Raw genomic sequence first — 27,533 nt, 5'->3', positions numbered from 1 at the left:
ACTGAATGTGTGTTTCAGACCTTTGCTTGGTGCTGTGCCCTCTGGACAGAGGAAAAATAAGTTGCTAGATCCCTGGAGCAAAGTGTTGGGATGTCCATTATCACAGGTAAGGAAGTGCTGACAGGCAGCCCTGCCCACAGCTCTGCTGTTCTTTACCAAGGCTTTGCTTCAGGCTTCAAAAATACAACTTCCCCAGGGCTGCTGAGCCTGCCTGACTTTGCCGTGGTAAACAGGGGCAGCCAGAGCCAGGATCAAAGCTTCAATATACACAGCCATGAAAAAATTCCACATTTTTATGAGCTGTTTTTATGTTAAAATAAGTTAAAGGACAAAATTGGAAACCAGGGCCTTTTGGAATTTATGAGAAAAAGAGACAAATAGGAAAAACTGTTGACTTATGCTCCCACAAAAGTCACTCAGAGTTTCACCACTGCTTTCCCCAGGAGCGGAAATGATTCCTTAGGGAATATGTGGAAAAGAAGCAAAGGAAAACGCTAGTGCATAGTGAGATATTCCATCAACCCAACATGTCCTTCCACTTAATAGCCATTTAAACATTAATCAATACCCCAGCTTTATCTGCAGTAAAAATGAGTGCCTGGAATAGCAACAATGTAGATCATTATTTCATTTCGCTTCTTTGTTTCTTCTTTTATAGTTGTTTTTATAACGTTGCAACAAAGGTATGCACAAAAATATGAAACAAGGGCAGCCTAAACAATTCCTAGTCTATTGTAAACCAGCAAATTCTCAATTAACCCTGAAACAATTTCAGAAGATTCAACACTTCCAAAGTAATGAGAATGTAAAATGGATTGTATTATCTTCCCTGATTGCTCTACAAAGCACTGTTGGCTGTGCAAATAAAAAACTGAATTGTATAACCTGTGATTTGGTACAGGATATCGTAAAAGTAGTACTTTGTCTTTCCCACCACATTTTTTACTTATTGTAGGAGCATATTGCAGTACAGTTAAGATGATTGTTCTTTGTTCCATTTTTTGAGGGCTCTGCCAGCGAAAGGTTTAGAATAGACCCATTACAGAAAAACATTGTAAAAATAGAAGTATAGAATACAAAGATTCACTTCCCACTTTTGACTTTAGTGGGACCTGCTGATTGCACAGCACTTTTGAAAATCAGATCATTTTTTTTGGTGGTTAAACATGAACTTACCTGCCTGTGTGTACCTGCTCGGTTGTCTCAATCCTAAGCACTCTGATACATCTGTAGGGATGTGTGCAAATATGTTCTCTGGTGCGTCAATTACTGTTTATTTTTGTCTTATTCTACATTGCAATAGTGAAATTTAGTGCTGTTTGTGGACTTTATCTCATCGTGGTTTGTTTTGGGTTTTTTTAAATTTTCAACCATGCTAACAGCTTACTGTTCCCAAGGGCTTGTATGACAACAGGGTAGGGGCAAGAGGGTGTGACGTATTTTGACTGTGACCTCCTTGCACTAGGTTATTGTTCTTGCAATATGTTTAAGCCAGATATTGTAAAGAAAACAGCACAATTCCCTCAGACTGGAACTCATCTCTGGCAATGTTTAAATATACACCTTAAACAAAGACCCACAAAGAGATGCAGAGAGGTTGTAGATGCAAAACAAGAGAACATAAACCAAACTATGCACTTGGTCTGTTTGGTGCAGGACTAAAATGAAGCAGCAAATACATGGAAATAATTTAAAATTTATAAATAGCCTCTCCCCCCTCCTGTAACAGAGGAAGATAATTCAGAGAACAGCTCCTGGGGCTGCTTACAGACATGCAGGGCTTGATTAGCAAAAAGATCATTTCACACAACAGACATGGACACGGAAACCAAACCAGAGCCACAGCCCTGCAGCAGCCACAAAAAGGATTTCCCAGCCAACAGTGCAATGGCTCAGGGTGTCCCAGGCCAGCAGCCAGGCACAGTCAGATGCTGCTCCTGGCAAGGCCTTCCAGAGCCTGGGAATTGCCAGACTTTTCCCGTGTTGAGTCAAGGGGTCTTGGCTCGTATGCTTTGACAGAATGAGAAGGAAGGCAAAACGAAGCAGTGCCAAATCTGTGTTGAATGACACATCTGAGCCAGTCTGGTGTGCAGCACTGACCAGAGGTAAGGGTAGTGAGTCTGTCAGGTTTTGTCAGCATTGGGGGGTTCATCCTGGGGCATCTGGAGAGCGCTGGAGCCATGGCCTGCAGGGACTGTTCCATCAGAACCCACAACAGAGGAGAAGTCCTGCAGTGGCCCTGGCCCCATGAAATATCAGTCTGACTCTCTAGTTAGGCTTTGTCACCACGGCAGACTGTAGGCAGTAAGGTGACACTGTGGTGGACCAGTGAGCACGGCTGGTCTGGCTCAGCTGGGACTCAGACGTTGGACTTTTGAGTCCCAGCTCTGTCACAATGGAATTAGGGAAGTCTTTAATCCATACTACATCCTCACCTCATCTTTAAAACAGTGAGGATGCATTTCTGCCTTGAAAAGCTGTTAAAAGGATAAAATCTGTAAATCATTGCAAAAGGCCTAGAACACATAGCAATGAGGGACATCAAAAGTACCGAGATAGACAGAATAGAAAAAAATATTTGAATGGCTTTCTAAAGATGTAGTAAGATATTTACTGGCATTTTCTATCCAAAGTTTCATATCTAAATTGCCTATTCCTGAATTCTTTTTAAACTATGTTTAAAATAGAGTTGAACCAAGACGAGTAAAAATTTCCTGTTCTCTGTGATACACACATTTATATGTGTGTGTTTACTTTGTGGTCTTGGGCAAAGCTGAGAGTGTCAACATACCATGGCAGGGAGTTGGAACGAGGTGATTTTTAAAATCTCTTCCACCCCAAACCATCCTGTGATTCTGTGATAAAACTTTGATAGTAACCATTTTCATAGCATTTCAATCTGGTAAGAGTCAGTATCAGAAATATAAGAAAGCTTTTCCATACACTAGATATCCAGTTCACACTTGCTCCTTTCAGGGATCCTGGTCCCATTGACATAAATTTAAACTACCACTTGACCAGAGCCAATATTTCACCTAAGTATAGCTCCATGTTTGTATTTGGAATGAAAAACCTTCACATTATCCACATTATGAATCCTTGCTCCTTCTGGCACTGGAACATATAATGGCAGCACATGAAATTTTTTTATGAGCTCTTCATGAGTGATTCAGGTAAAATGATAGTGGAGAAGGTAAATTTGTATGTCTGTGCCTGTGATCTTAGCATGAGAACACCCTTTTGTCTCTGAATGAAGGAATCTCTAAATACAGACATTCTGTAATCTTTAAATCAAGTCAATATGAATTTTATCTCATTATATCAAGTGCAGCTGCAAAACCAAGAATGACTACCTCTGAAAAAAGCTTCACAGGTATCTGGGAGACAACAGTGCAGCAGTTACAGCATAAATATACACACTGGGTAAGTAATGGTGGCTCTCCAAGGCAAGAAAACTTCCCAAAATATAAGTGCAACACTAAAAAATCCGGGTTAAAACTGCATTGTGCTTTATGTAGGGATGACATAACGTAGAGCTTTAGAGATCAACCTGCTTCCCATCGAGCTCCCTCTTCTCCACTGTGCTCTCATTACCTTTTGCCTGCACTAATTACGGCAGCATATGGCACGGGGAGGAGCAGAGAGGGAACCTTATTGCAGCACAGCAATTCTCCAGCTGAAACACACTCCACACTCATTAATGATGACACACAGCAATTCTTCTGCTATTTGGCTACATGATAACAAAGGTATTCCTGCTCCCAAGCTGCTCTGGAGAGAGGAGTTTGCCTTTCATATACGTATATTTATATGTATATTCCCAGCCTTGCACAGCTGGGTCTCTGATTGCCATCCCATGTGGAATGAAAACAATAATAGCAATTCTCTAATGTATATTACAGCTAATGTTCTGTAACTATACTGACATTTGATTTCATAAAGATGTTTTTATGCAACTTCCAAGACTGTTTTTTAGTTTTAAAATGTTTGTGGCACTAAAGCCATTGGAAGAATGCTGGAGCAGTTGAAGTTTTTCACTTTCCAAGGCCATGTTGGACAGGTCCCTGAGCATCCTGGTCTAGTGGGTGGCATCCCTTCCCATGGCAGGGGATTGGAATGAGGTGGCCTTTAATGGCTTTTCCAACCCAAACCATTCTATGATTCACTTTTTTTTCAGATGTTGCAAAACAATGTGGATTAATAAAATGTATTAATTTGGAGGTGTAAGAGAATATACAGGTTCACATTCCATTTTATACCCAGATATACAGCTACTGCCTAAAAACTTCTGCAGCCCCTAAACACAATGTTGTACAGGTCAGCAACATATCATCCATGATTCTTGTGTTTTGTGTGACAAAACATGTCTTAAACACAGAAGGGAGGCATTGTTGGAAATAACTGAACTCAACACATTACCAAAACACTCTGGCCATGACATAAAGAAGTTGCCAGTAGGCCTCACATTTACCTTATTACAGCAGCTTAAACTACACCCCCAGGAAGCAGTTATGTTCATACCTCCTTTCAGTGCTTCTTCCTCATGTGCTTTCCTGTTTGGACACCCAAATACAATTTTATTTTTTTATGACCCTTGAAGAACTCTACAGTTTCTTCTGAGATCCACATGACAGGGTGTCTTCACCCCTTTCCATGTGAGGGGAACTCGCTGTTCCATTTGGAAACGCCTGGATCCGAGCCAGGTGTGAGCATCAGGCTGTCCCACATCTCTCCCAGCAGTCAGCAATAGTCTGTAGCTCAGCAAAGTGTCAATGCTGGCATCGCTCTGCCCTAATCTGTGCCTTCTTTTGCATTTCCTTTGCAATGAGTGCCTGCAGTAAGTGCGTTGTCAGCACTAGAAAACCTCTATGATGGGCACAAATCATGACAATATCAGCATAACTGTTGCTGCTCAGAGTGTTGTGTTATGGAGGCATAACTGAGTAATAATTTAGAGCTAAGACTTTTTTGCTGATTTATTAGCAATTCAATAACCCTGCCTGAAATAAGTGTGTCAACAGGTAAATATGTGTGTGTCAGGAGAGAGGGGCAAAACCTGATGGGTGTTGGGTTTCATATGTACACAAATACAGATCCCTGTGGAATAATGGCAAGGGGTTTGTTATCCAATGTGTAGAACACCCATAAAATGATACAGCAACACATGCCCTACACAGCATGAGTAGGTTCTTTAGCTGCAGCATTTTTCTTATCACCGCTATGATGTGAATCACAGGGAAACAAATCCTGCATTAAGCACAGTGCTATCAACAGCAGCCTGTTGCTGGTACTGCCAAGTTAAAGCTAACCCTGACATCTGCCCCTCATGCTGCAGACACTGCCTAAGAAAGCATTTCCATTGCAGGTCAGGACTGAAAGGGTTTCATAGCACAGGGAGAACAGAAGCACAAGTGTCTCATCACAGAGTATTACTGAGACAAAACGTAAGAATTCCGTCATCTCAAAAACTCCAGGCCAGGTTATGCAGGTTATAGGAGAAGTGATAAAGGGGGCAGTACTGACAACCCACTAAAGGGCTTTTCCAGATCTTTTCCTGTCAGTTGTCTACATGGACATGTGGGTTCCTGATCCTCAAGGCTTTCAGAAACTGCCTTCTGTGTGTCTAACTTTGTGATTCCGCAGAATCATGGAGCGATTGGGATTGGAAGGAACCACTGGAGATCATCACTGACTGTTTTCAAGACCTGTTGTGAATCTTAAACCTCACTGGTTTATGTCTGGCCTAAACCTTGACATAAACATACCCTGGTAAACATTAAACATGCTGTATGAACACAGAGTTAAGACAATCTTCAAAAGATGTGGTTAAAAAGTCAGAAAGGAAAATAAAATCTAAACTGTCATCTGTTTGCACTTTCCAGTCCCCATATTTAACTTGCACACTACATCTGGCAAGCTAAGCTGGTTAGCCCTTATACCATTAAATATATGAACACATAAAAAATGGATGGATTTGAATTTGGATTGAAATGCTGGCACTAAAAGTGTGACTATATGCTACGTGTGCAACAGGCTGTGAAATACCTCCTGCAGTGCCCTCCTGCAGAGATTTAGACATGCTAAAATTACTTGGGCTAGATTATTTAAAAGAAAAACCCCTAAAAATATAAAAAACCCATCAGATTTAACTGAAATATATACTATTATTAATCAGAATAAATATATCATTAACAAAATCTAAAACTCGAAATAAATCACATTTTCTGGCAACACTATTGAGAAAGGTGTTAGGTCAGATGCATTTTTAAACTTACTGGAGATTGAGGATTTATGCAAGAGCCATTTTTCAGCTTTGTGGAACAGATTTATGGGCTTGCAGACCGTCTGTATTTTCACAGGCTGGAAATGTCAACTTAGAGTAACAATTTAAAAAAATAAATTAAACCTCCCATCAACGGTGTGCAACAAGTCACTCTGTGCATTTTTGGCCACAGAAAATTCATGTTCCTCTGATAACCTGGACACACTCCAGGGTGAATCCATTAGCTCTGCACCAGTGCCTGGCTCAGCTCTGCAGGCAGGGCACGACAGGCTCTGTAGGAACTCCCTGCAGCCGCTTCTCCCTGGGCGACCCCAAAGTGCCTCCCCAAAGTTTCCAGAAGTTTCTGTACAGACCTGAGCCTGCATGTGCTTCGTGCTGGTCCTATCTGAGAAGGCATCACAATTCCCTGGCTCAGTGCCAGTCTGGCCCATGGAATGGTGCAATAATCCTCTCCAAAGCACATCCTTAGGGTGTGCAAGGGACTGGATTGCTCCGAAACACGGCAGGGCTGCACGAGGCTGCTACGTTGCTTTTTAAGGTTTGAGGTTTACACACATTCAGATTTTGGTCAGATATTTGTTGCTAATATCAGTTTTCCATTGATTCAATCGGTGTTTTTAATAGTAAAAAAAAAAAAAACTCCAAAGCATTTCAGCTTGTACTACAGAAATGGGTATTTTTGGGGAACCAGAGCAGGAATGCTGTGGTACATCAGGGCTGAGTACACCACTGAAGATCAGTAGTTTTTATTAAAACTGTATAAACACAGAATGTTCTCTGGAAAAAGCTTCCATTTGAGCTGCCTTCTTTCAGGTGCCCTGTCAGTTTATGGCTAAGAAATAGATATTTATAGCAAGAAAAGGAGTCTACCCTTTGCTTTGGAAGACAACTTGGTTCTTACAGCCTTTCCACTGGCATCTGTCTCAGGTCAATAAGTCACAGGAAAGTCTGCTGAAAGTGTAATACAGATTTTTCAGAAATACTTCAGCTGTTAGTCGATTTTTTTAAAAACTGCTTTTTAAACTGAAAGTGTACGTTTTTGATAGGGCATATTTCAAAAGGTAGACAAAACAATAAAATGGGAACTCAACACTACTTGGTCTATACCAACATGCCATGACACTTAGAAACATTCTAACATTCTATTTCCAGTTTACAACAGTAAATTTCTATTTAAAATTATAATTTTAAAAAAATCATTGAGAAAGGATAAAATTAAACCCCTCTTTCCCTAAAAGTATATTTTCTATGGGCAACAAGTCTTGGCAGGAATTGTTTAGCTTTAAACAAGGAAACAAAAAGAACAAAAAGCTTTCTTACTTCAGTTACTTCTGCAGTTAACTGGGTTAACTGGAAGTGTCCAAGGTCAGGTTGGACAGGGCTTGGAGCAACCTGGTCTAGTAGAAGGTGTCCCTGCCCATGGCAGGAGGTGGAACAAGATGAGCTTTAAGGTCCCTTCCAACCCAAACCATTCAGTGGCTTTATGATATTTATAACAATATCAATATATATTCTATTTGGGCTATAAATATATAATATATATGTTTCATATGGCAGATCACTACAGACCCAATGTTGCCTCCTGCTGCTCACCCAGTCAGGGGGAGCAGTGGAAACTGGGGTTATAAATGTCACTGTTGGTGACACCAGAGTGGGGTGGGGAAGGGCTGCCAGGCTCAGACACCACTGACCAAGCATTTTTCAGGCTGGAGCTCTGATCTCCCACACTTCAGCCCTGGAAGTGGTTCCCGTGCCCCGAGGGAACAGTTTGCAGGTTGTGACCACGTTACAGTCCGTGTTTGCTTCTGTTTCCATCTGCAGGGCACTCCTAAAGCTCTGCACCTCATCTCACCCTCTGAGCTGAAAGATTCCTCAGCTCAGCTTTGTTTTGCTTGTCACATCAGGGACTTAGCAGGCTGGCTTTCATGGCAATGCTCTATCTACAGTGATATGATCAAAACAGAATGAAAAATTAGAGGAAATTCAGTTTTCAGTCCCCTGCCACTGAGACATGTCAGATGAGAAAATGGTTGACTAATTAGTCATTTGTGTGGAGAAGTAATGGGAGTAAGCCCCTTGGTAAACATGAAGAAAGTAACAAGAGAGTCATTGCAACTGGAATATAAAATAAACCCAGACCTAAAACCTACAGCAATTAATCAAATGAAGATAATAAAATTGCAGCAATGAGGCAGTTAAATAAAATGTTCTGAAAAGGAAAATATTTTTTGTTATTATTGTACAGTCTTTCAAATATTTCTCTATACTGAAATCTAATTTTCTTGTTTTCTTCCCTTCAGGGTAAAAATATCCTAGAAGTTGAGGTGTAACAACAACAAAAAAAAATCCACAAACTCATTTATGTATGTTTTAATCAGAAGTGATTAGGGCTATGGTTAAATGAACCCAGAGGCTATAACTATCTGAATTATTCCTAAAGCTAGGGAATAATACACCATATCTGGGACTAACACGCTGCTATAATCAGGTTGTTACTGTTAGAATAATTGTCAACACATGCAAATCAGTAAAAGTTTTCTCATTGTAACAATTGTGCCTCAAAAGCTAATCAACGTTAGATGAGCTGGAGGTTCTTTTATAAACTACCCAGAAAAGGTTTTTGGCAGTAAAACTCCATCAAAAGTTTCTGCACATGCCTGTTCTCTGTGCCTGTGCTTCCAGCAAAGGCAGCTGCTCCCACTGCAAATCCCTTCCTTGCTTTCCCTGTTCAATCAGGGGTTCTGGGAGCTCTTGAAAAGCAGGCAAGTTTTTATAAGAGCCCAGCAGATTCACTGCTGAAATGTCACTGTTGAACACAGCCATGAAACAGCACATTTCTGCAGATTCCGGGAGTTATTTTTTACCCAGGGATGGGCAGGGAAGAGGTGGGAAGTGGCTCCCCACTGGGAGGCATTAGTCTGTCTGGATCCATACAGCTCCCCTTGGACTGGAGCAACTGGCCAGGCCCAGCACGGGGTTACTTCTGCCAGCTTCCATAAAAACTCACTTTTGCCCTGGCTAATTTTAAAGTCACAAAGAAAACCCCCTTGCCCGGAGGCACCCCCCGAAAGGGCAGGGGAGCTACAAGCAGGCTCCAGCACGGGTTTGCATCCTGAGCCCGTGCCATCCAAACACACTCCCAAGTTCCAACCCTGGACATTATTAACTCTGGGACCTGCCTCTGAAGGAAGGAAGGGGATTCATGTTTCTGCAAATTGATTTCCAAGAGGGAAGGGGAGGGTGTTGAATGTGCTGACTGATCATTTTAGCACAGTTTATGTCCAGTCTAAAGCCTTTAAGACACCGATGCCTCAAAACAGAGGTTACATTGAAGGCACCCCTGGGCACTGCTTCAGCTGCTTCTTGCACACTCCCTTGCCTCTTTTGTTGCCTTTTCTCATCAAAACTTTTCAAAGAATTACAGTCCAGGATAAATCTGGAAGATACTGGGACTAGGTTATCCCACAGATGGGGAATAATGCCTCGTCACTCTGAAAATAATTAATACTAAGGTCTAGAAGTACCACAGGCCATTCTCCCTGTTGCCAGAGGAGCAAGCAACACATGTCACCTCAAGACAGGACAGACCCAGTGATATCCACCATCTGACACTTTTATCACTCCTCAGTAACAAAACTTTAATTATAAAGACCACATACTTCAAAGTTACTTGAGGCCTGGGTTCTTATTCCATGAGGTTTTTTTTTCAAGAAAACGAACAAACAAAAAGGACTCCCCTGATTATACTGGGTATGTCAGCCCCCCAAAAAATGTGTAAAAGATATTATTGTGGTGAACCAGCATAAGTATTTTGCTTTTTCTTAGCTTAGCAACAAAAGACAAGGAAAAAACGGGGTAGCATAAGAAAGGATGAAATTTAACACACAATAAATTGACTGTGCAAGAAGTAGCAATTCAAAAAGAAAATCTGTGAAGAAGCTGATCCTGACAGAAAAGCAATCAAAGTAGTTTCCTGTGCTGACAGAGCTGGGCCATTCCGAGCTGGCTGAACTCGCACAGGGCTCATTTGTGGGATTCAGCTATTTCCAAGGCAGGGCTGTAACACAGAGATGATGGGAGAGCAATAATGTTCTGCTGACTTAGAAAAGCCTCTGAGTTTCCTGGCACGTTGCAGTGAGGGCCTGGCAGGAAAAACAGCCCCAGTCCTGCTCCTTCCCTCCCCTTTCCCTGCCAAACACTCAACACTGTCCCCCAGCTCTGTTTAAACTTGGATGGGACAGCCAGTATAAAACAGCTGCTGGTGCAGGTTTCCCTGCAGACACTCATTTTGGTGAGATATTGGTTGCTAATCCTCTGATTATAAATGTGTTTTCATGTAGTTGACAGGCATAATCTTGAGTGGCAAAGATCCCCGCTGGAATCCAGACTTCACTGAAGCAACGGGGAAACACTGCTCCTGTGACTTGAGCTGAACCTGATCCAGGCAAAACCTGGCTGAAATCTTGGGTTTTTCTCACATTATAGCACTGCCTGAGCCATTATTGGAGTCTTTGCTGAGTGTGGAGCTGAGCCCCCGAAGGATATTCCATGTTCATAGTAACAGAACTAATCACTGACATCTCTCAGAGAGGGTTTGTTCAGTGGGGAGAGCTGTGTGACCCCCCAGCAGCATCACCCTCAGCCTCTCCTGCCTCCTGCAGAGCCACGTGCTGCTCCTGCTGCCACAGCCTGGGGATCTCATGAGCCCCCAGACCCCGTTACACAGCGAGCACACACATTCACACATCCCCACTAACTCTGCTCCTGTGGGCAGGAAGGTTTCACTGGCACATCTCCCCTATCCACCAGGACATCCATACCAGCTCTAAACCAACAGGATGCCACTACATCTCTTCCCTGCCCCCCACTGGGACCCTGAGGGAGGCAGCTCGACAGAAGCAGAGCAATGTGCTGGAAATTCAAGTTGCTCCTTGTATAGAGAGTCAAAGAATTGTTAAGGATGGAAAAGATGTTTAGGATCATCAAGCCCAGCCATTAACCCAGCACTGCCAAGCCCACCACTAACCCATGCCCCCAAATGCCACATCTACACATCTTTGGAACATTTCCAGGGATGGTGAATCCACCACTGCCCTGTTCCAATGCTGGACAAGACAATGGAAAGAGGAGATGGGGAATCCAGGCTCAAGCCCTTCATGTGGTCTTGGTGAATGTTACCTCTAGGGAGGAGTTATGTGGAGCTTTAAATCCAGTCAAACTGTTTTAGAATGAAACAAGAATCAGATCAGAATGATTTTGGTCACAGTTGGATGCCTACCAATGAGTTAGTTAGGAGTTATTTAACTCCTTGTTCCCTATTTAATCCACTAAGCATCTGTCATGAAAGCTGAATTCTCTAAAACAAAATATGTCATTCTGCTATTAATATTGTAAAAATTGAGGTGTTTTTCCTTTTAGTTCTCTTGTTTAGCTTTGTTTAAAAAAATTGTATTCATAATAGGAAAATAGACTGTCCTGATGCTTTTGTATCGTTATGTAGCTCAGAGGAATTAATACCCACCGAGTGAAAATACTTTCCAACCTTGTAGCATTCAATAACAAAAAGAAGGAAAGGGTAGGTAAGAAATTTAGTGGCATGTTTGATAATGTGAGTATATAAGACTCAAGAAAAAATTACACTACCACTTGATAATATGAAGAAAATGGTGAATTTATTCCTGGCTAAAAATAACGCAAATTAAGTTTTTGGTTTTTTTTTTTCCCCATCTGATTTTAAATACACTCTTTTCTTCATGGGTGTAGTTCTTACAGAAGGAACTTGATTAATTCTATTTTATTCTTTTTGTAATAATTGGGAATCATCTATCTGAATTTTATTTGACTGATTACACTGAACTATACAAAAACCATGCAGCCACTTTCTATCCTGGATTTGGAGCAATGTGTGATATCATGTCACATCTTTTCCCTTATTTTTGGGCAGTGTCTTTTGTTTGCCTAACTCACTGTCTGTAACGACCATGACAAATGAACAAGGCAGTGTGATTTACCTTTTCTAACCTCAATGAATCAGATTCTCAGGCACTCAGGGTGTCCAAATGCACTTTAAAATGCAAAGATGTCCCTCTTCCTCTCATGTTTTCAAGGCTGTGTATAACCATATCTTAGCTGTTTTATTTGTCATGCCATCAAGTGCAGACTGTTACATTTGTTACAGGTAGCTGGGCTGAATTTCCCCCCCTCTGTCCCTCTCTGCCTGTAGGAATCATCTAATGCCTGAGGGATGACAGAGAACAAAATACTACTTTTCACTTGTTGAACAAGAGCATTGGAAGTCAGATTCTACACTCTTTCATATTCACTTGGGATAGTCATTGTAACATCCCTTCTCTAACTGATGTTACTGCAAAACAAATTTGTCCTTGCACGGGTAAATAGAAACAGAGAATGTTGAACAAAATTAAATCCTGCCAGATATTCTGAAAGGCACGTCACAAGATATGACAGGGTTTAGAAAATGGCCCCTTCATATATATTTTAACATATTAAAAAACATGTGTTTTCCAAGGAAATAAAATTTTAAAGCTTATTGTTGACAGGAATATTCTCCTTTGCTTGCTAAGAGGTGAGTTCACACTGAAGAAGTCTCAGTAATATCCCTTTTCAGGTTAGAAAGCATCTTTCTTGCTGCATGTCCTGTGTGCATCTGAATGCTGGCTCTGATGTACAGCCTACAACAAATCTTCTCTGCACAGCACAATTTTTATCTCGTGTTCATCATCGTAACAGCCAAGCCCCTTCCAGACACACATTAAGCAACATGACAAATGTGTGTCATTTAAGAAATCTGCTGGCCAATGATGGAAAATGTGAACAGGTTAGAGGGGAAAGCTCCACATAAGTACTCATTTATGACACAAAAAGAGCTTTCATTAGATGTTATGGGATTAAGCACTGAAAGGACTGGAAATGGAAGATTTACAGTTGTTTGTTTAACCTTAATTTACCACACTGACAGTTGCTGATAAACTTTCTCTGCAGGCCTTGCCTGACTGCAGTGTGGGACCAACGAGGTAAATACTTTACCAAAAGTATTCCACTATCTGGTCATGTATAGTTTTATTTTCTGCTTGATATCTCTTGCATTCAGTGCACAAAAGATATAGTGCTCTGTGAATCGAAGGTATTGAATCCTCTCCTATGCTTTTATTAACTATTATGTCTTAGTTACTCCATGCTGTTTAACCCTGGATTGGATGCCTGAAAGTTAAACTTCTCATATATTTTTCCAGTGTCATTTGGGATCTGAGTGTTTTCCCAGGCACCTTCATTGAAGGTCCAGAGCATCACCGTGGGATGAATGTTAATGTTTTGATTTGACAGACAAAAAATGGAAGCTTCAAGAACTGCAAAACTAAAAGAATCTGCTAATTTTTTCCTGAAATGTCAGAAGCTGTAATGAAAAATCTCACTCAACTGCTTAAAGAAGGACTTATTCAAAGGGCTACAGTTATACAAGAATTAAAGCTATTAGGAACTTTTTCTTCTTTTTTTTTTTTTTCCTTGCACTGAAAACCCAAACTCTGTAACAATTTCCATGAGTCAAACTAACTCAACGACCTTGACATGGAGATACGGAAAACTGTTGTTTTCTTTCTCTGCTAAACTGTGTCTTAAACACTAGTTAATAACTCAGAAAATTCCAGGGCCAGAAGCAATGTTTGAGTGCTCCATTTTGAAGCTACACACCTTGTTCACTACTAATAAAATTTCTTGATTTAGCCCTGAAGCATTATCAGATAAACTCTGGGGCTGCATTTTGTTTTCATGTATAAAATGCTTCCAACGAGCCAGGGCTGAATCTCCAGAGAGGTTGGGCCTTAGGCAGGAAGAATTCCGTTGGAAATTTCCCACTTGAAAGGGAAAAAGAGGAAACAAAACTCTGACAGGCCCGTTAAAATAGGTAAATGTGTAAAGATTCTTCAGGGTGTGGAGTATTCAGTGAAATCTGGGTGAGACAGGTTGGATACTCCAAGGTGATGTGATGTTAACCACTACCCAAAGGAGTTGCCCAAGGAATCCCATGGATAATAATTATCCAGCTACATGCAGAGTAGGCATAGATGTCTCCATAGGCATATTTACCTAGAGCACACTGGTCATAAAATTAGGACAAAGTTAGTCCCTAGCAATTCACATTTGAGCCCAGAATGGATCTGCAGGCTTACTGCTGCCTAATAAAGTGCATAATTTCACTCTTACTCAGAAACTCTTTTGCAGAAATTGGCATCCTTATTACCAAGTTAATAGAAAAATTCCCGTTGAACTCTACAAGACGTTTTTCCTATTACAGTAACTTTGCAGAGCTCCATTTAGTAAAAATGAGTGCTTAAACCTTCTGACAATTTCTTCACTGAACTCCAATTCCACTCCAGGAGCCTGAAAGAAGATGGGTCTTTATGCCTTGCAATGCACAGCCCAGGGCTGTCTTGCAGTTGAGCAGTGGCTGTAAGCATCCAGCAGCAGTTCTGTGCCTTTGGGTAAGCTTCTGCTCTGAGGTGAAAACCTACACCCAGGTTCACTGGGAATTTTGCCACTGAACTGGGGGTGTCCATTGTTTATTCTGCCCTTATTCTGGAGATGGTAAATTAATGAAATACAACCATAACATCCCAGACAACATCTGCTCTGGTGCCATCCAAGATCTACACCTGCTTCAGAGGCAGAAGTGCTGAATTGCTTAATTAGATACTTGGTCTCCATGACAGGATTCAGGCCTAGATGCATCATCAATCTCCCTGGAAAACTTTGATTTTAGTTTTTCCAGTTTTTGCCTTCATATAAAATACCACTGGTCACTGGAGCTCTAATTATACATTTTAACAGTCCAAATAAATTTCTGTCCAAGCACCACTGAAAGCTGTAACTCCACACAGACATTCCCACACGATCAAACATGGTTTAATGGGACTCAGAATTCAATGACTTTAAAATATTAAGAAAAATTCCTACCACCCCCTTCCCTGTCAACACGACTCCTCACACAGTGTCCTCAAACTCGATAGCTAACTTATTATAATCAAGACACTCTTTCCTTCTTCCAGAGGCAAAATCCTGCCTTTTCTGAAACTAGAAGAGAACAGTAATGACAAAGTGAGTTATTGTCAAGATCTGACTTCCACTGCAAGCACAACTTGTGACTGATAGATCCTATTGTCATATTTCTCAAGAAGATCTGCAATATTGTTTAGTCAGTGACATGAAAAATGTGCCCTATAATTTCACAGTTCACAGGCATCCATTCTGAGTGCTGACATGGTTGAAATCATAATGTGGCATAATATTGTTATGCAGGATAAAGACAGAGGGTCTAATTAAACTCCCCTTAAATGTTACATTCATCCTTATTAATCAAGAATTCAGGATTCTTAAGGTAATAGCAAGGGAAGTTAAAAGAGGTTACTATGGTTTATTTGATTTCATGGAACCACAGATTTTCAATACTGTCATCTACAGCTTTAATATCAACATATTAAGTATGATTTATGCCAACAGGATAGAGCAGCAGAAAATTTTAAGAACAGGATCTCGTGACAAGTATTGTCAGGAGTGATGAAGTGCAGCTGCAGGCATCTGGGTTTTGGGCAAAACTATGAATCATGGATTGAGAATTCCTGGGCCTCCTGTTTAGGTAGTCTTTAATAATTTAATTCAGACACTTCTGCTATTTCAGAGACCAGTCAAAGAGAGAGGGATTAATGGTTGTTTTCTTCAGGAAAGGGACACTGCTCTCCAGGAACTGCCTCACTGAGCCTGGCTGAAAAACTCCTCTCTGCCCTGCCTTCTTTTCTACCAGAAGGTAAGCAAATAGGTGCTATACCAACCTTTTTATTCACATTCATCTCTTCCTCAAACCTTGACAACTGCTAGGAAGGGGAAGGAAGGAAGGAAGAAGTCAGACAAGATGTTATCATAGATAAGGCAAGTGTGGGAGCTCCCCCACGTCCCTGCAAAGCAAAAGCCAGCACAACAAAGCTTAGCACCCACTGGTGAGCTGGGATTGGCCTCAAGCACTACAAATTAAGATGTACAAAAGCAGACAAGGAAAGAAGAGGTCAAACATCTGCCCCAACACAGAGACAGAGGATATCAGCAAAAAGAGGGTAAAAAGAAACATTGGGGGGAACTTAGAGGTGTTCAACACTGTGAGAGACACCACAAGCAACAATTAAGGACTCTCAGGGACCCTCCACAGAGTGAACAGGGAGGTTGGCTGTAAATTAAGGAAGCCTGTGAGTAACAAAGGGACTGAATAACAGAGCCAGGCTATCAACATCTCTTCACAGCTCTGAGGAAAAGCATGTCCTGTTACTCTCCAGCTCAGGTATTGGAGCTGACAGAGATGAAAGTGCCTTTCCTGAGCGCTCACATCACACGCTGTCCACAGCTTTTAGAGGACCTGCATTCCAGGCTTGGCAGACGTTTCAATTCTCTCAGCAGTGGGATTTAATTCCAGTCATTTATTCTCCAGTCTCATCTCAGTGGCTCCCACCTGAGATTTTTTTTTATTATTTTTTTTTACCAGCTGCTTCCTTCCCATTAATTCAGCCTCTGTGAATCCACACAGTGCTGGCCAGCTGCAAATCATTTTCTGGACAGGAAAAACAGGTCCTGGTTTTGCTCTTGAGCCATTTTCACCCTTCCAGGGTTACATCACGGTGGTTTTGAGTATGAGAGGAGAATAAAGGAGGTACAGCACAACTCCAGAAACAGTTTTGCTTCTTTCCCATCCTGTTGTAAGCCTAAAGAATTTTCTGTACGGGGAAAGAGGAGCTGTTTACTTTGTTCAGTAAACAAACAGTGGAAGTCAGTTTGGTCAAACAACGACCAAAAAAAAAAAAAAGGCAATGCATGTTTTTCACTAGTTTTTCCCCTTCAGATATTAGTAATATGATAATAAAATATAAGCATCACACTAATTACCAACTCAGATAGTAATTAACACCTTCAAGGAACAGTTTCAGTAAAAAGACTGCTGTGTAGAACACTGCTGAGCCACTGGTTGACCAGTGAGTACCTGCAATTACAGGTAGTGGTTGTGTAACATGAAGGAATTGGCCGAGTTCTTTCTTTCAGAACTGATTAGTTCTCTCCTTTTGTGGCACTGCTTGCTGGATACCCCAACACTTGCAGCTCCCTGCAAGTCAGTGTTTCTGTCTTTCAGATTTTACAAGGAGAGAAGCGAAAAAAACTTCTTTTGCTTCAAGCAGATTCCCTCTCTCCTTGCCTTTCCATCTAACTTAAAAAAGAGAAAGGGAGAGAAAAACAACGTACACTGTCCAATACACGGCAACTTCAGATGTAGAGATGCTACAAATTCCCAGTGGCTGGTTCAGGCAGGCCATAAATAAAACTGCAGAGCCAACTTGAGATGCTCGTGGGTGTAAGTTACAGTGAAAAAATCTGGTGCTGCATGCTGAGAGCAGGCTCAGCCATTCATTTATAACAATAGGACTATTCTTCTGTCTGCACAAGGAAAACAAATCTCCTGTTGTTAGGAATCAAAGACAAGTCCTTCAGACTCTAGGAGACATATTTAACAATGACTAAGTGTGTTACTTCCTAAGCATTTACTCTTTAAGGCTTCCTATCCCTCTCTCATTATGTAGTATTTCTGTAAGTGATTGTAGTGTATCCCAAAAAGCAAGTTTATTGACCTCCACCAGCAACAAAAGTGCTTTAAAAAGGCTTGATGTGCAAGAAAGTATGCAAAATTGATCCCTTAAGTGATTGTGAGCAATGTGATGTGAAGTCTCATCCTTGTTCAGGGGGCTTCAGGATCTCTGAAAAAATCCTGGCAAGAGACATGAAAAGGGCTTTTTGAATTGTCTTTGCAATTCATGGCTTATATATTCACTGCTTGTAAGGGTGGTGACTGGCAGCAAAGAAAAGCAATAAAAGCAAAACTTACTTTGTCCAGTGAATTCTCCTTAGTTTTCTCAGCCATTTGAGATTTGGGAGAAACTCACTGAACTACAAATCCCACTTCAGTGGAGTTTCAGCACTATTTTACAGAATTTTAGGCAGACATTTTTTTGTTTTTGACAAAGAGTATACAGGTCATGGTTGCCTCCAATTAGAGTCTGGAATATTTCCACTGACTTCCACCAACTCCATAGGCCCCAACCCCGAAGTCAGGGTCATCTGATCTAAACCAAAACGTGGCCCAGTAGTAAAAATTTCCATTCCCAAAGTCAGTCCATTGTTCAGTGGCTCTTGGAGAAATGACAAATAACAAACATGATCCCTCTGCATTCCTTTGGGTTCAGCCTCATCCCCTCAGTGTGATGGCGCAGGATGAAGCCTCATTAAAATACACAGTTTGCAGTATAGAAAAATGCACTTTATATAAAGAGAAACAGAGTCTATGAACCTTCCAGACAGACCAGGAGCTGTTATTTGGAAAGGCTGACCGTAATAAATGACTTTGCTCCTATTTGCAGAGCAGCAGAGCTGTGGAACACACAGGCAGTGCAATGGCAGTGCCACAGCAGCCCAAGGGCCAGGAGAACCCACCTCCTGCTGGGAAGCTGGATCCATCACAGGCTGCCCTAACCTGAAATGATAACTCTCAAACAAAGGGGGATTTACTGACATCATACTTGTGCAATTACAATAAATTAATGACATGATGACATAAGGAGACCAAAATCAAATAAAAGGATGATGACTTCCAAGCCAAAAATTGGCTTTTAAATCCCTACAGCTGAGACCTCAACACTAAGCCAATGGCCCTGTGCTTCCAGAAGCCACTTGTACTCTTTGGGCAGCTTGATTCTGTGGCAGTTATAAATATTGTACACACACAGACTCACATGAACAAACACACACCTTATTTACACATATCACTCCATTTACACATATTTTTTGCAGCCTTTCATGTTCCCGTGAAACTCACTGCAGTTTGGGTTCTGTTTCTAAGTTCTCCAGCTTCAAATACTGCATTTTAATTCTGCTTAATGAATTAGATGTGCTTTAGAGCTACAATAAACTTTTCTTGTGAAGATGTTTCTGAAGCATTGAGTCACATGGCTTACTGGGAATAAATATTGCAACAATATATTTACATAAATAATTTAAAATCCAACAGCACAGTAGGTAATAAAAATATATTGCCATGATAAGCCATGAAACCAGAAAAAAACACTGCTTTAATTAAAAATTACAAATACACTGCAGTAAACAACTTGCTTACACAGTGTTAAAAGTCTAACTATTGAATATCCTGGACTTGTTGAATCCAAAAAAGGGGAAAATACTGAAACCAATCTCTTCACACAGACAAATATTGAGAACCATAACTGTGTTTAATTAAGATCTACTGTTAATAATGGATTTCTGAGTGAGGTTCTTCTTTTAATTTCCCAAGGTAGAAAATGTTATTAAATTTGGCCTTTAACTTCTCATTGACATGTACACTTGAAACTTCTGATTAAAATTTCAGAGGTTGGGAAGAAGTACCCAAAATTAAACTCTTAAATCTGGCACAAAAATAACAATGATCCCTGATTAAGAAATCAAATTTCAGAAACTTCATTACTGTTCTATTAATAAATTGTTGGGTTATAATTAAAATGGGGCCTGCTGGATTTCTTTCATTTTTTTTTTTTTAATTCTAAAAAAGATGGAAACCGTAGAGAGAATTAAATACTTAAAAAAAAAAAAAAAAAGAAAAAGAAAAAAAAAGAAAGGTTAATGAATCTGAGAAATGTGATCCAGCTTGAAGAGGTTCTTTTCTGCTGGGAGTGATCACAGTGGAATGAACATTGAGGTGGAAAAACTTGTGGTCCTGTCTGCTCCTTCCTCTCTACAACCAGAGCTCCAGGAATGTGCTTCAGAGTCTTGGGAATACTGGAGTCTTATTTTTTTTACAGTGCAACACATTTTTGCCAGCTTGTTTGAGCCTTTAAATCAAATTCTTTCTCAGGCGGCAAAAACACTTCAAGTTGAAGAATAAGGAGGAAAATTGCTTCAAAAGTACAGCTGTCTTTAGGAAATTTTACAAAGTAAGCCATGTTTTCCAGAGATAAGTAATTTGCATCTGATTCAGATATGCATTGTTCAAAGAATAAATTCAATCTAGTTGCAGATAATGGCAAAAATGGTTTCTCTACTCTTTTCATGGGTCTTGAAATGCATTTATGGTGTTATATCTAGTAGAGTAACTAAAATTCCTGATTACAAATAATCATCAGCCCCTTCTGCAAGTTTTATATAGAAAATTAACTAAAAATATCCCTGAAGTTAGAGATACCTGAGTTGCAATGGGTTGAAAATAAAAAAAAAACAAATACCAACGTTACTAATTCTATGTTGTTCTGCCCATTTTAAACAGATTTGTACCTTGTTGGGGGGATGTACACTATTCACAGAGCACACACTGCACAAATCTGGTATTCATTGCTTCTTGCAGACAAAACACTGCTTGCTCATGGTCATTAATATTTAATGTAATATCTCATTTAAAATCTGTGCTGTCCCTGCTTGGCCTTTATTTTTGCAGCATAATCACAGTAAGCACTCTGATACAATTACAGCAGCACAGGCTGAGAACCCTGGAGTTGTGTTTCTGTGCTGTACAAAAGTCCTGGACGTTGGCCCAAACTCTAAACACACACCTGCCTGCAGGAACTTGGGAGAGAACGTTTCAGTCAGACTCCAACTAGGGAATAGTTTTGGTCTTTATACATGAAATTTTACCCTGTCCTTTATTGCAGATGCTATTCTTATATTCTAGTCCTCTTTTTTTCACTGCTAGTAGCCAGATGTCTCAATAACACCTACCAGTACTAAAAACACCTTTTAAAAATGCTAGTTTATGCTTTCCTGTCATTTTAGCAAAAGGACTTACAGGTAGTCAAATTAGCCTTTCCTGATGCATTCCCCCATTTCCCAGATTTCCATTACATTTGCAGGATTTTCTTCTAACTTATACAGTCACTTCCATTCACACAGTTTCTGTATATGACCATTGCTCTATGCAGATATAGGAACATTTCTGGGAGAATTCTGAGTCACTTATAAGTCAAGGTTCGAGAATCCCTTCCCAGCCAGCTGCGAGGTGTGGTGGACTACAAAATGTGTTTGTGTTACTTAACTGGTTACACACAATAATTAAAACTCACTTAAGAGGATTAAATGACTCATGATATGCCCCATAATTTCAGTGTCAATGTAGTTAGAAGAAATCCAGCAAAATCAGTAGGTCAAGGGCAAAATGTCAGGTAATAATTTCTGAACTGTTTTTTGATGACCAAATCCTTACATTTTCTCAGCTTTTCTCTTTTAGCATCACAAAATCAACTGTCACATTAATTATTATGACTCTTCTTATCTCCTATGAAAACACATAAAGTTATGGAGAACTTCAATAATTATGTTTCTTAAACTCAGTTCAAGTCCCAAAGGAAATAAATATCTCTTCCCTGCACAAGCCAGGTGCTGAATAAAACTGCTGAGGGTCAAGTTACTCTATCTGGCAAGCAACAGAAATTCCATCCATAGACACAAACTTGTGTGACCACAGTGAAAGAAGTAAGGAATCTTTAGAGTAAAAGCTAAACTTAAGAATAAAAATTCATCCTGTAAATAAATATATTTAGAAAACAAGGGGAATGACACATGGTAAGAATCATCCTTCAGATATTTAACTGCCAAAAAAACTTGGGATAGCAGAGAAATCCATGTCTGTGGTATAGACTGACAGTGCACAGTGCTCAGGAAAGGTTTGAAGTCATTCTCACAAAGGTGTTTATGCTCTTTTCTATGCACTGGTATCCAGGTAAAATTAGTAAGGATGAAACATTAAACCCAGCTGCAGGTTTTATTGGTAGTGCCCTAACCTACAGTTCTCAAAAGCTGAGAAAAGCTGTCTAGAAAGTCAATTAAGTATTAGAGAACAAAGTGGTTGATTTTTCATTTTCTACAAACCTAAAACCAAAAGACCAAACCAGGTGGATCAAAAAATAAGACGATGGCACCATCTAATACCTATGTTTGCTCTTGCTGACACGGCACATGTGTGGGATTGTATTATCATAGCACAGAAATAATAATAATTTAATTTTGTTTGTCTGGACAAGGCCAAGTCTGAGCTTACTTTAGCTTCAGTCTTTCACTGGGAAGTATTTTCTCAGCTCCTGAATGTGGATGGATGGTCGTTATTTCACTGAGGGACAGTATAAATGATCATAAACTGATTGAAACCCTACGTGAAACAGAGAAATCATTTCTATGCACATCCTCACTTTCTGAAGGTTGAAAATTGGAGGGTGTTGCACTCACCTGATGGTCTGGTGCTGCAGGGTGTCGGGGTCGGTGGCGTTCACTGTGAGCACCACGCTGCCAACGGGGATGTTCTCCTGCTTTGTCACCATCATGGGGTTTGGGTGGAAAACTGGCCCTTCATTCACATCCTCCACGGTGATCTGGACCGTTGCTGTGGAACTGGGGCCGTAGGCTATGTCTGGGATCAGAGGGTCTTCGTTCTCCACCTTGATGAGCAGCGTGTGAAACGCCGAGATCTCGTAGTCTAAAGGCTGTAAAATGTTATAAAGTCAGAGGGCAGGTGCAAAGGCAGTGCTTGACTCTTTCCCTTTGCCCATTGCAAACTTGCAGGAAGGCAGAATTACCCAGAAAGGGACAACAGCATTCACTACACCTGATACTTGGCCAGAGTTTAGGATTAGACTTAGCTTAGTTTAGGATATAAATGTCAGTTATATCCTATAATGAACATGATGGACTTTAAAAAAGATGGAGATGTCCCTCTGTCCAAGAGCATATATACTCTTTTTTTGCCATACCTCATACAAATAATTCAATTCTCACATATACATGGTGAATTATGATGTACTATGCATTTAACAAGCAAATCAGTCATACTTAGTAGTTACTTATGACAATAACACCAGCTGCTTTCTCAACTGCTGTCTTAAAATCAGAAGCACTGCCATGGAAATACATTCCATTTGTCTTAAGAACTGAAAATGCTTCTTCAGAAGTCAAACAGAGAGAATCGTGGCACAGGCAGCAACCAGGACCATTTTTTTAAGTGTGAGACATAGAATTATCTTCGTACAAAGACAGATAATAAACATTTCCATGAGACTCGAGAAATGTGGGACCAAAGACAGCTCTCCAGTACAGTCTGAAGCTGTATCCCTCTCTGAGAACAAAATAAGGGCCTTGGATTCTAATTATCCTCTCAGCTACAAACAAAACCTTGTTGTAAAATCTCACTATTAATTGTGGTGCTTACTCCAAATCTGGCTGTTATTTAACACAGTGGCAATACAGTCAGCAACAGGCTGAAAAAATAAGGTTACTGTTACAGAAGAAGGGGTTATACATATATTTGGATGAGGGTTGGTAGTCAACTATATGTCTTATAATGACTTATCCCTGCTGTGCCTCCTCTTATGCAGTGAGTTCAGTGGATGGGCCTTACAGCAACAATACAGTAAAAAAGGAAATTGTTCTTACTTTGACAACAGAGAGCATTCCCTCATTAGTCTGGGGATTAGTGTGGATCTCAAAACTCTGCCCTGGATTTCCATTGATGATGGTGTAGACAGCTCTCCATGCTCCAGTCACTGGGTCATCTCTGTCGCCAACAGTTAAGTTCACTATGACACCTGTGACTCCCTCCTTCACTGTGGCTTGAAACTAGAAAAAAACACAGAGGAAATTGTTACTATTTTCAATTAATGACCCCCACACACAGACAAGAAATATCCAAGGCAGCATTAATTATTTACCCCAACAGGAGAAAGATGGAATCCTTGACCGAAAGTGAATGTTACAGGCTCTAAATAATACATTCTCACTCATGAAATATGAGGGAGCACATTACAGCTGCTCTCCACTTAATAGATGGCAGATAAGCAGTGATGTGATAGGAATCAAGCTTTGGGAGATTCTGATCACAAGGAGACAAGACATCTCATACGAACGGAAAGTGAAACACGAAAATATTTGCAGTGCTGCCTAGGTGCATTTACTACCAGAAAGGGAATTATACTCCCAGCTAAGGGAAGAGGAAGCTGACTGATACAGACCACTCTTTCCTCAGGTTATTTACAAATAACCCAGGTTTGCATTTCAGACTCCTATTTTCATAAATTATCCTAGCCATATTAATTTTTCACTACGCCTTTCTCAAGACACAGAACACGTCTCACAAAAAGCGTTCCCAGAGCATTTCTTGGAGGGTTTGCTCTAAGACACTCAAAAATAATTGGACCTCATGCTACCACTTTGTCTGCACAACTAAAAGTCAGTGCCACTTTCCTTTTTGGAGTGGAAGAATTTTTTATGACCTTGTGAAATGTGTTCCAGTGCTGTATGACTCGACCAGCCAAGCCCTACGAGAAAATTCTAATTTACTCTCCAAACAAAGAGTGTATAACATCATTCTTATTTATGTAGGGAAAAACATTAAGCAAACCATTGGAAAAGCTTGTAAGGGTCAGACTTAATAACACTCCTCACCTTTCAAGCACTTGAGGCTGATGTGCTAAAAGCACTGGATATGAGAGTGATAATGCTTGGCCTGATAGGTGGATAAACCAGAGTGATAACACACCTGATCCTGAGAAGTGCTGAACACCAGCACTGCCATTATAAATCATTAGAAAAATCTTAGCATTTCTGGGGATTAAGCCTTCAAAAGTCTAGAATGACAAACTTTAATGACACAAATGGGCTCTGCTGTACCTGCACTGCTTAAAAGCTTCACCGCCGGTGACAACGTGTCGCCCGAGGGCAAAGGTCACACAGGTGGCTTCCAGACCTTGAAGATTAAAATGTTGAAGACTAAAAGAGGAAAACACTAAGTGTCTTTTGCTCTGTCTCACAGACAACACGAAGTCATAACACTACAGAAGATTTTGTGAGAATACTGACTCCTGAAAATGGTGTTTTATTAATGTAGAGATTTAACAATTTGGACAAATAGTAGGTAAAATGGATTTCCTCACACTAAAACACAGAGAGGACAACTGTGTCTTTCCCTGTGTTCAGTCGTCTTTGTTTGCCTTTTTTTCCAATAGATTTGACTTATCTTTCCAAATCCTTTTTCAATTTTGCTGTATAATTTGAGTGTGTGCATTCAGTTCAATCTTTCCAGCCTCAAACTTGATTTTATAAAAGGATGGCATTAATAATTGGCTATTTCTGTCTTCTGTGGTATATCTAACAAAGAATTAAAGGATTCTTTTGATTTTGATAGTTAATATGTAACAGGTTGTGATTGAGCTTTGTTTCAGACAGTTCATTAAGCTCATTTGCAGTTTAATTAACTCTAAATGATAATGTAACAATATTTTCACTTGCTTTGAAACAAATTAAAAGAAAAACTCTTTGAAGAATCTTGGAAATAACAGAAGAATGATTACCAAGATTATATTCCTTCCAGCTCAGCCAAATGCTGTGACTGGAAAGCGGACTTGGAACAGCTCTTTCTCTAATTGAAAATAAGGAATTAACCTGATTGATATTTTTATATTATTTCATATTGTCTCAACTTAAGCATGTATAACATGAGACATCAGAACCATAAGGGGCAGAACTTTTCCCTACAAGTGTTCAGTACCAAACAATTAAAAAGGTGACTAGACTTCAAGGAGCCTGATACTAAAGAATCTAACCCTTAGATTTGACTGGGCATCTGCTCCTAATTCATATTGATCCTTCTGAAAAATCTTTTCCTTAATCCTCTCATCTGATTCAATTAAGTGTTCAATACTCCCTGGCTCACCTTGGGGACAGGAAGACCTTTTAGGGTAAAATATTAAAAGATCTGGCTGTTTTATTTAGCTATATAATTGTGAAGCCACGAGAGAAATTTATTATTTTTACCCCACCAGTGCCAGACTGTGATGGAAAAGGTTGATGTCCCAGATAGTTCAAAAAATATTGAATATCAGGTGAAGGATATTTAATTCAAGGATATCCCAGCTGGGATTGGCTCTCTTCTGCACCCCTATTTCCTCCTTATTTAGGAAGAACTCTCAGTAGCTTCAGTTGCAGAGAGTTGGGGGTGCAGAAAGGGCACAGAGACTTGCTGGGGGCACAAAACTGCCCAGCTCTGAGTCCTGCACGTCAAGGAAATGCCAATGTCTACAGTCAAAGGCTGTGCCAAGAAAAATAATCCCAAGCATAGTGGTAAACTCACCCCTGGCATCCTTCCCATTTTAGAAGTGACCATATAAATAGAGAGGGTATTTGAAGCTGTCTGGAACATTAGACTAAAATCTGTTCAAGATGGATGAAAAAGCAGAATGATCAGATCACAGAAAATGTCACATAGGTCTGCTCTAAATTTATAATGTGAGAAGTGTAATAAATCACAGATTTGTGATTGCAAAAGACACATATCTACTGTGAAATAGTGTGGCCCGGGAAAATATACCTAGAAGGTGAACCCTTTTGCCTGTTCAGTCACCTTTATATAAAGAATAGACTTCCTAGCATTTACTGGGTCCCTTTCAAAAACAAAAGTAAAGAAGGGAATTGAAAAGCTATGAAAGGACAAATATAGGAATTAGATTAGAAATAGAGAAAAGACAACCACAGGTTCGTTGTATCTCACACTGAAAGGTTTACACTCCCAAAGCACGGGGCTTGACGGGGAGAGTCTGAACCAGTGCTCTAAAATAAAACCCCACAGTGGTTAACACAAATAATTGGATCACAAGTTAATTGATTTTACTCGTTTTAAATATCTGCACATCCCCTAAGCACCACTATAAATTAAGAGTAAAGTAGATGAGTTCAGTACTTTATTTAAACTGCTGTCATTTGGACTCATATTAAAAATAATAACTTAGAAGGAGAATACCCTGGGCCAGAGTGGATTTGGCTGGAAAGAGCTGTGTGCATTTACTACTACTGAGTATTTGAATATGTAAGGTTAACCTGCTCTGTGGAGTGGTGTGCCATACTGTCATTTATTGTGCCTATCATGCACACAGCCTAGAAATTTCTGTCATAATTAGGATTTTATAAATATAGGGAAATAAAGGACTTCGTTCCCTTTTTTTCTGTACCCAAAATCTTATGTCAAAATGCACAAAGACAGACAAATGGGAGCAACTCAGAAGGAAACACTGAGTGAAGAGTATTTAACAGGGAGCTGAAAGACATGGAGGAAATACAGTGATGGGTGTAGATGAAGGGTTCCCCCAAGGGTGTGAGGGTGGCTTGTGAGGATGCACAAATAGACTTG

At 40.2% G+C, this 27,533-nt stretch overlaps 1 protein-coding gene across 2 annotated transcripts in view; it reads right to left on the bottom strand.

The window, feature by feature from the left end:
* Positions 1 to 27,533, bottom strand: part of CDH13 (cadherin 13) — a 444,671-nt gene that overhangs the window by 32,464 nt on the left and 384,674 nt on the right. For both annotated transcript variants that reach the window (XM_018083847.2, XM_018083853.2), the window contains exons 9-10: positions 23,789 to 23,971; positions 22,589 to 22,842 (exon numbers count right to left, since the gene is read on the bottom strand). In XM_018083847.2, coding sequence (XP_017939336.1) covers positions 22,589 to 22,842; positions 23,789 to 23,971 — 437 coding nt within the window. The remainder of the gene's footprint in view (positions 1 to 22,588; positions 22,843 to 23,788; positions 23,972 to 27,533) is intronic.

This window comes from Manacus vitellinus, unplaced genomic scaffold, assembly GCF_001715985.3.
Source record: "Manacus vitellinus isolate BGI_N305 unplaced genomic scaffold, ASM171598v3 scaffold_10_pilon, whole genome shotgun sequence".
NCBI lineage: Eukaryota > Metazoa > Chordata > Aves > Passeriformes > Pipridae > Manacus > Manacus vitellinus.
This window is presented reverse-complemented; position numbering and strand designations above follow the sequence as displayed.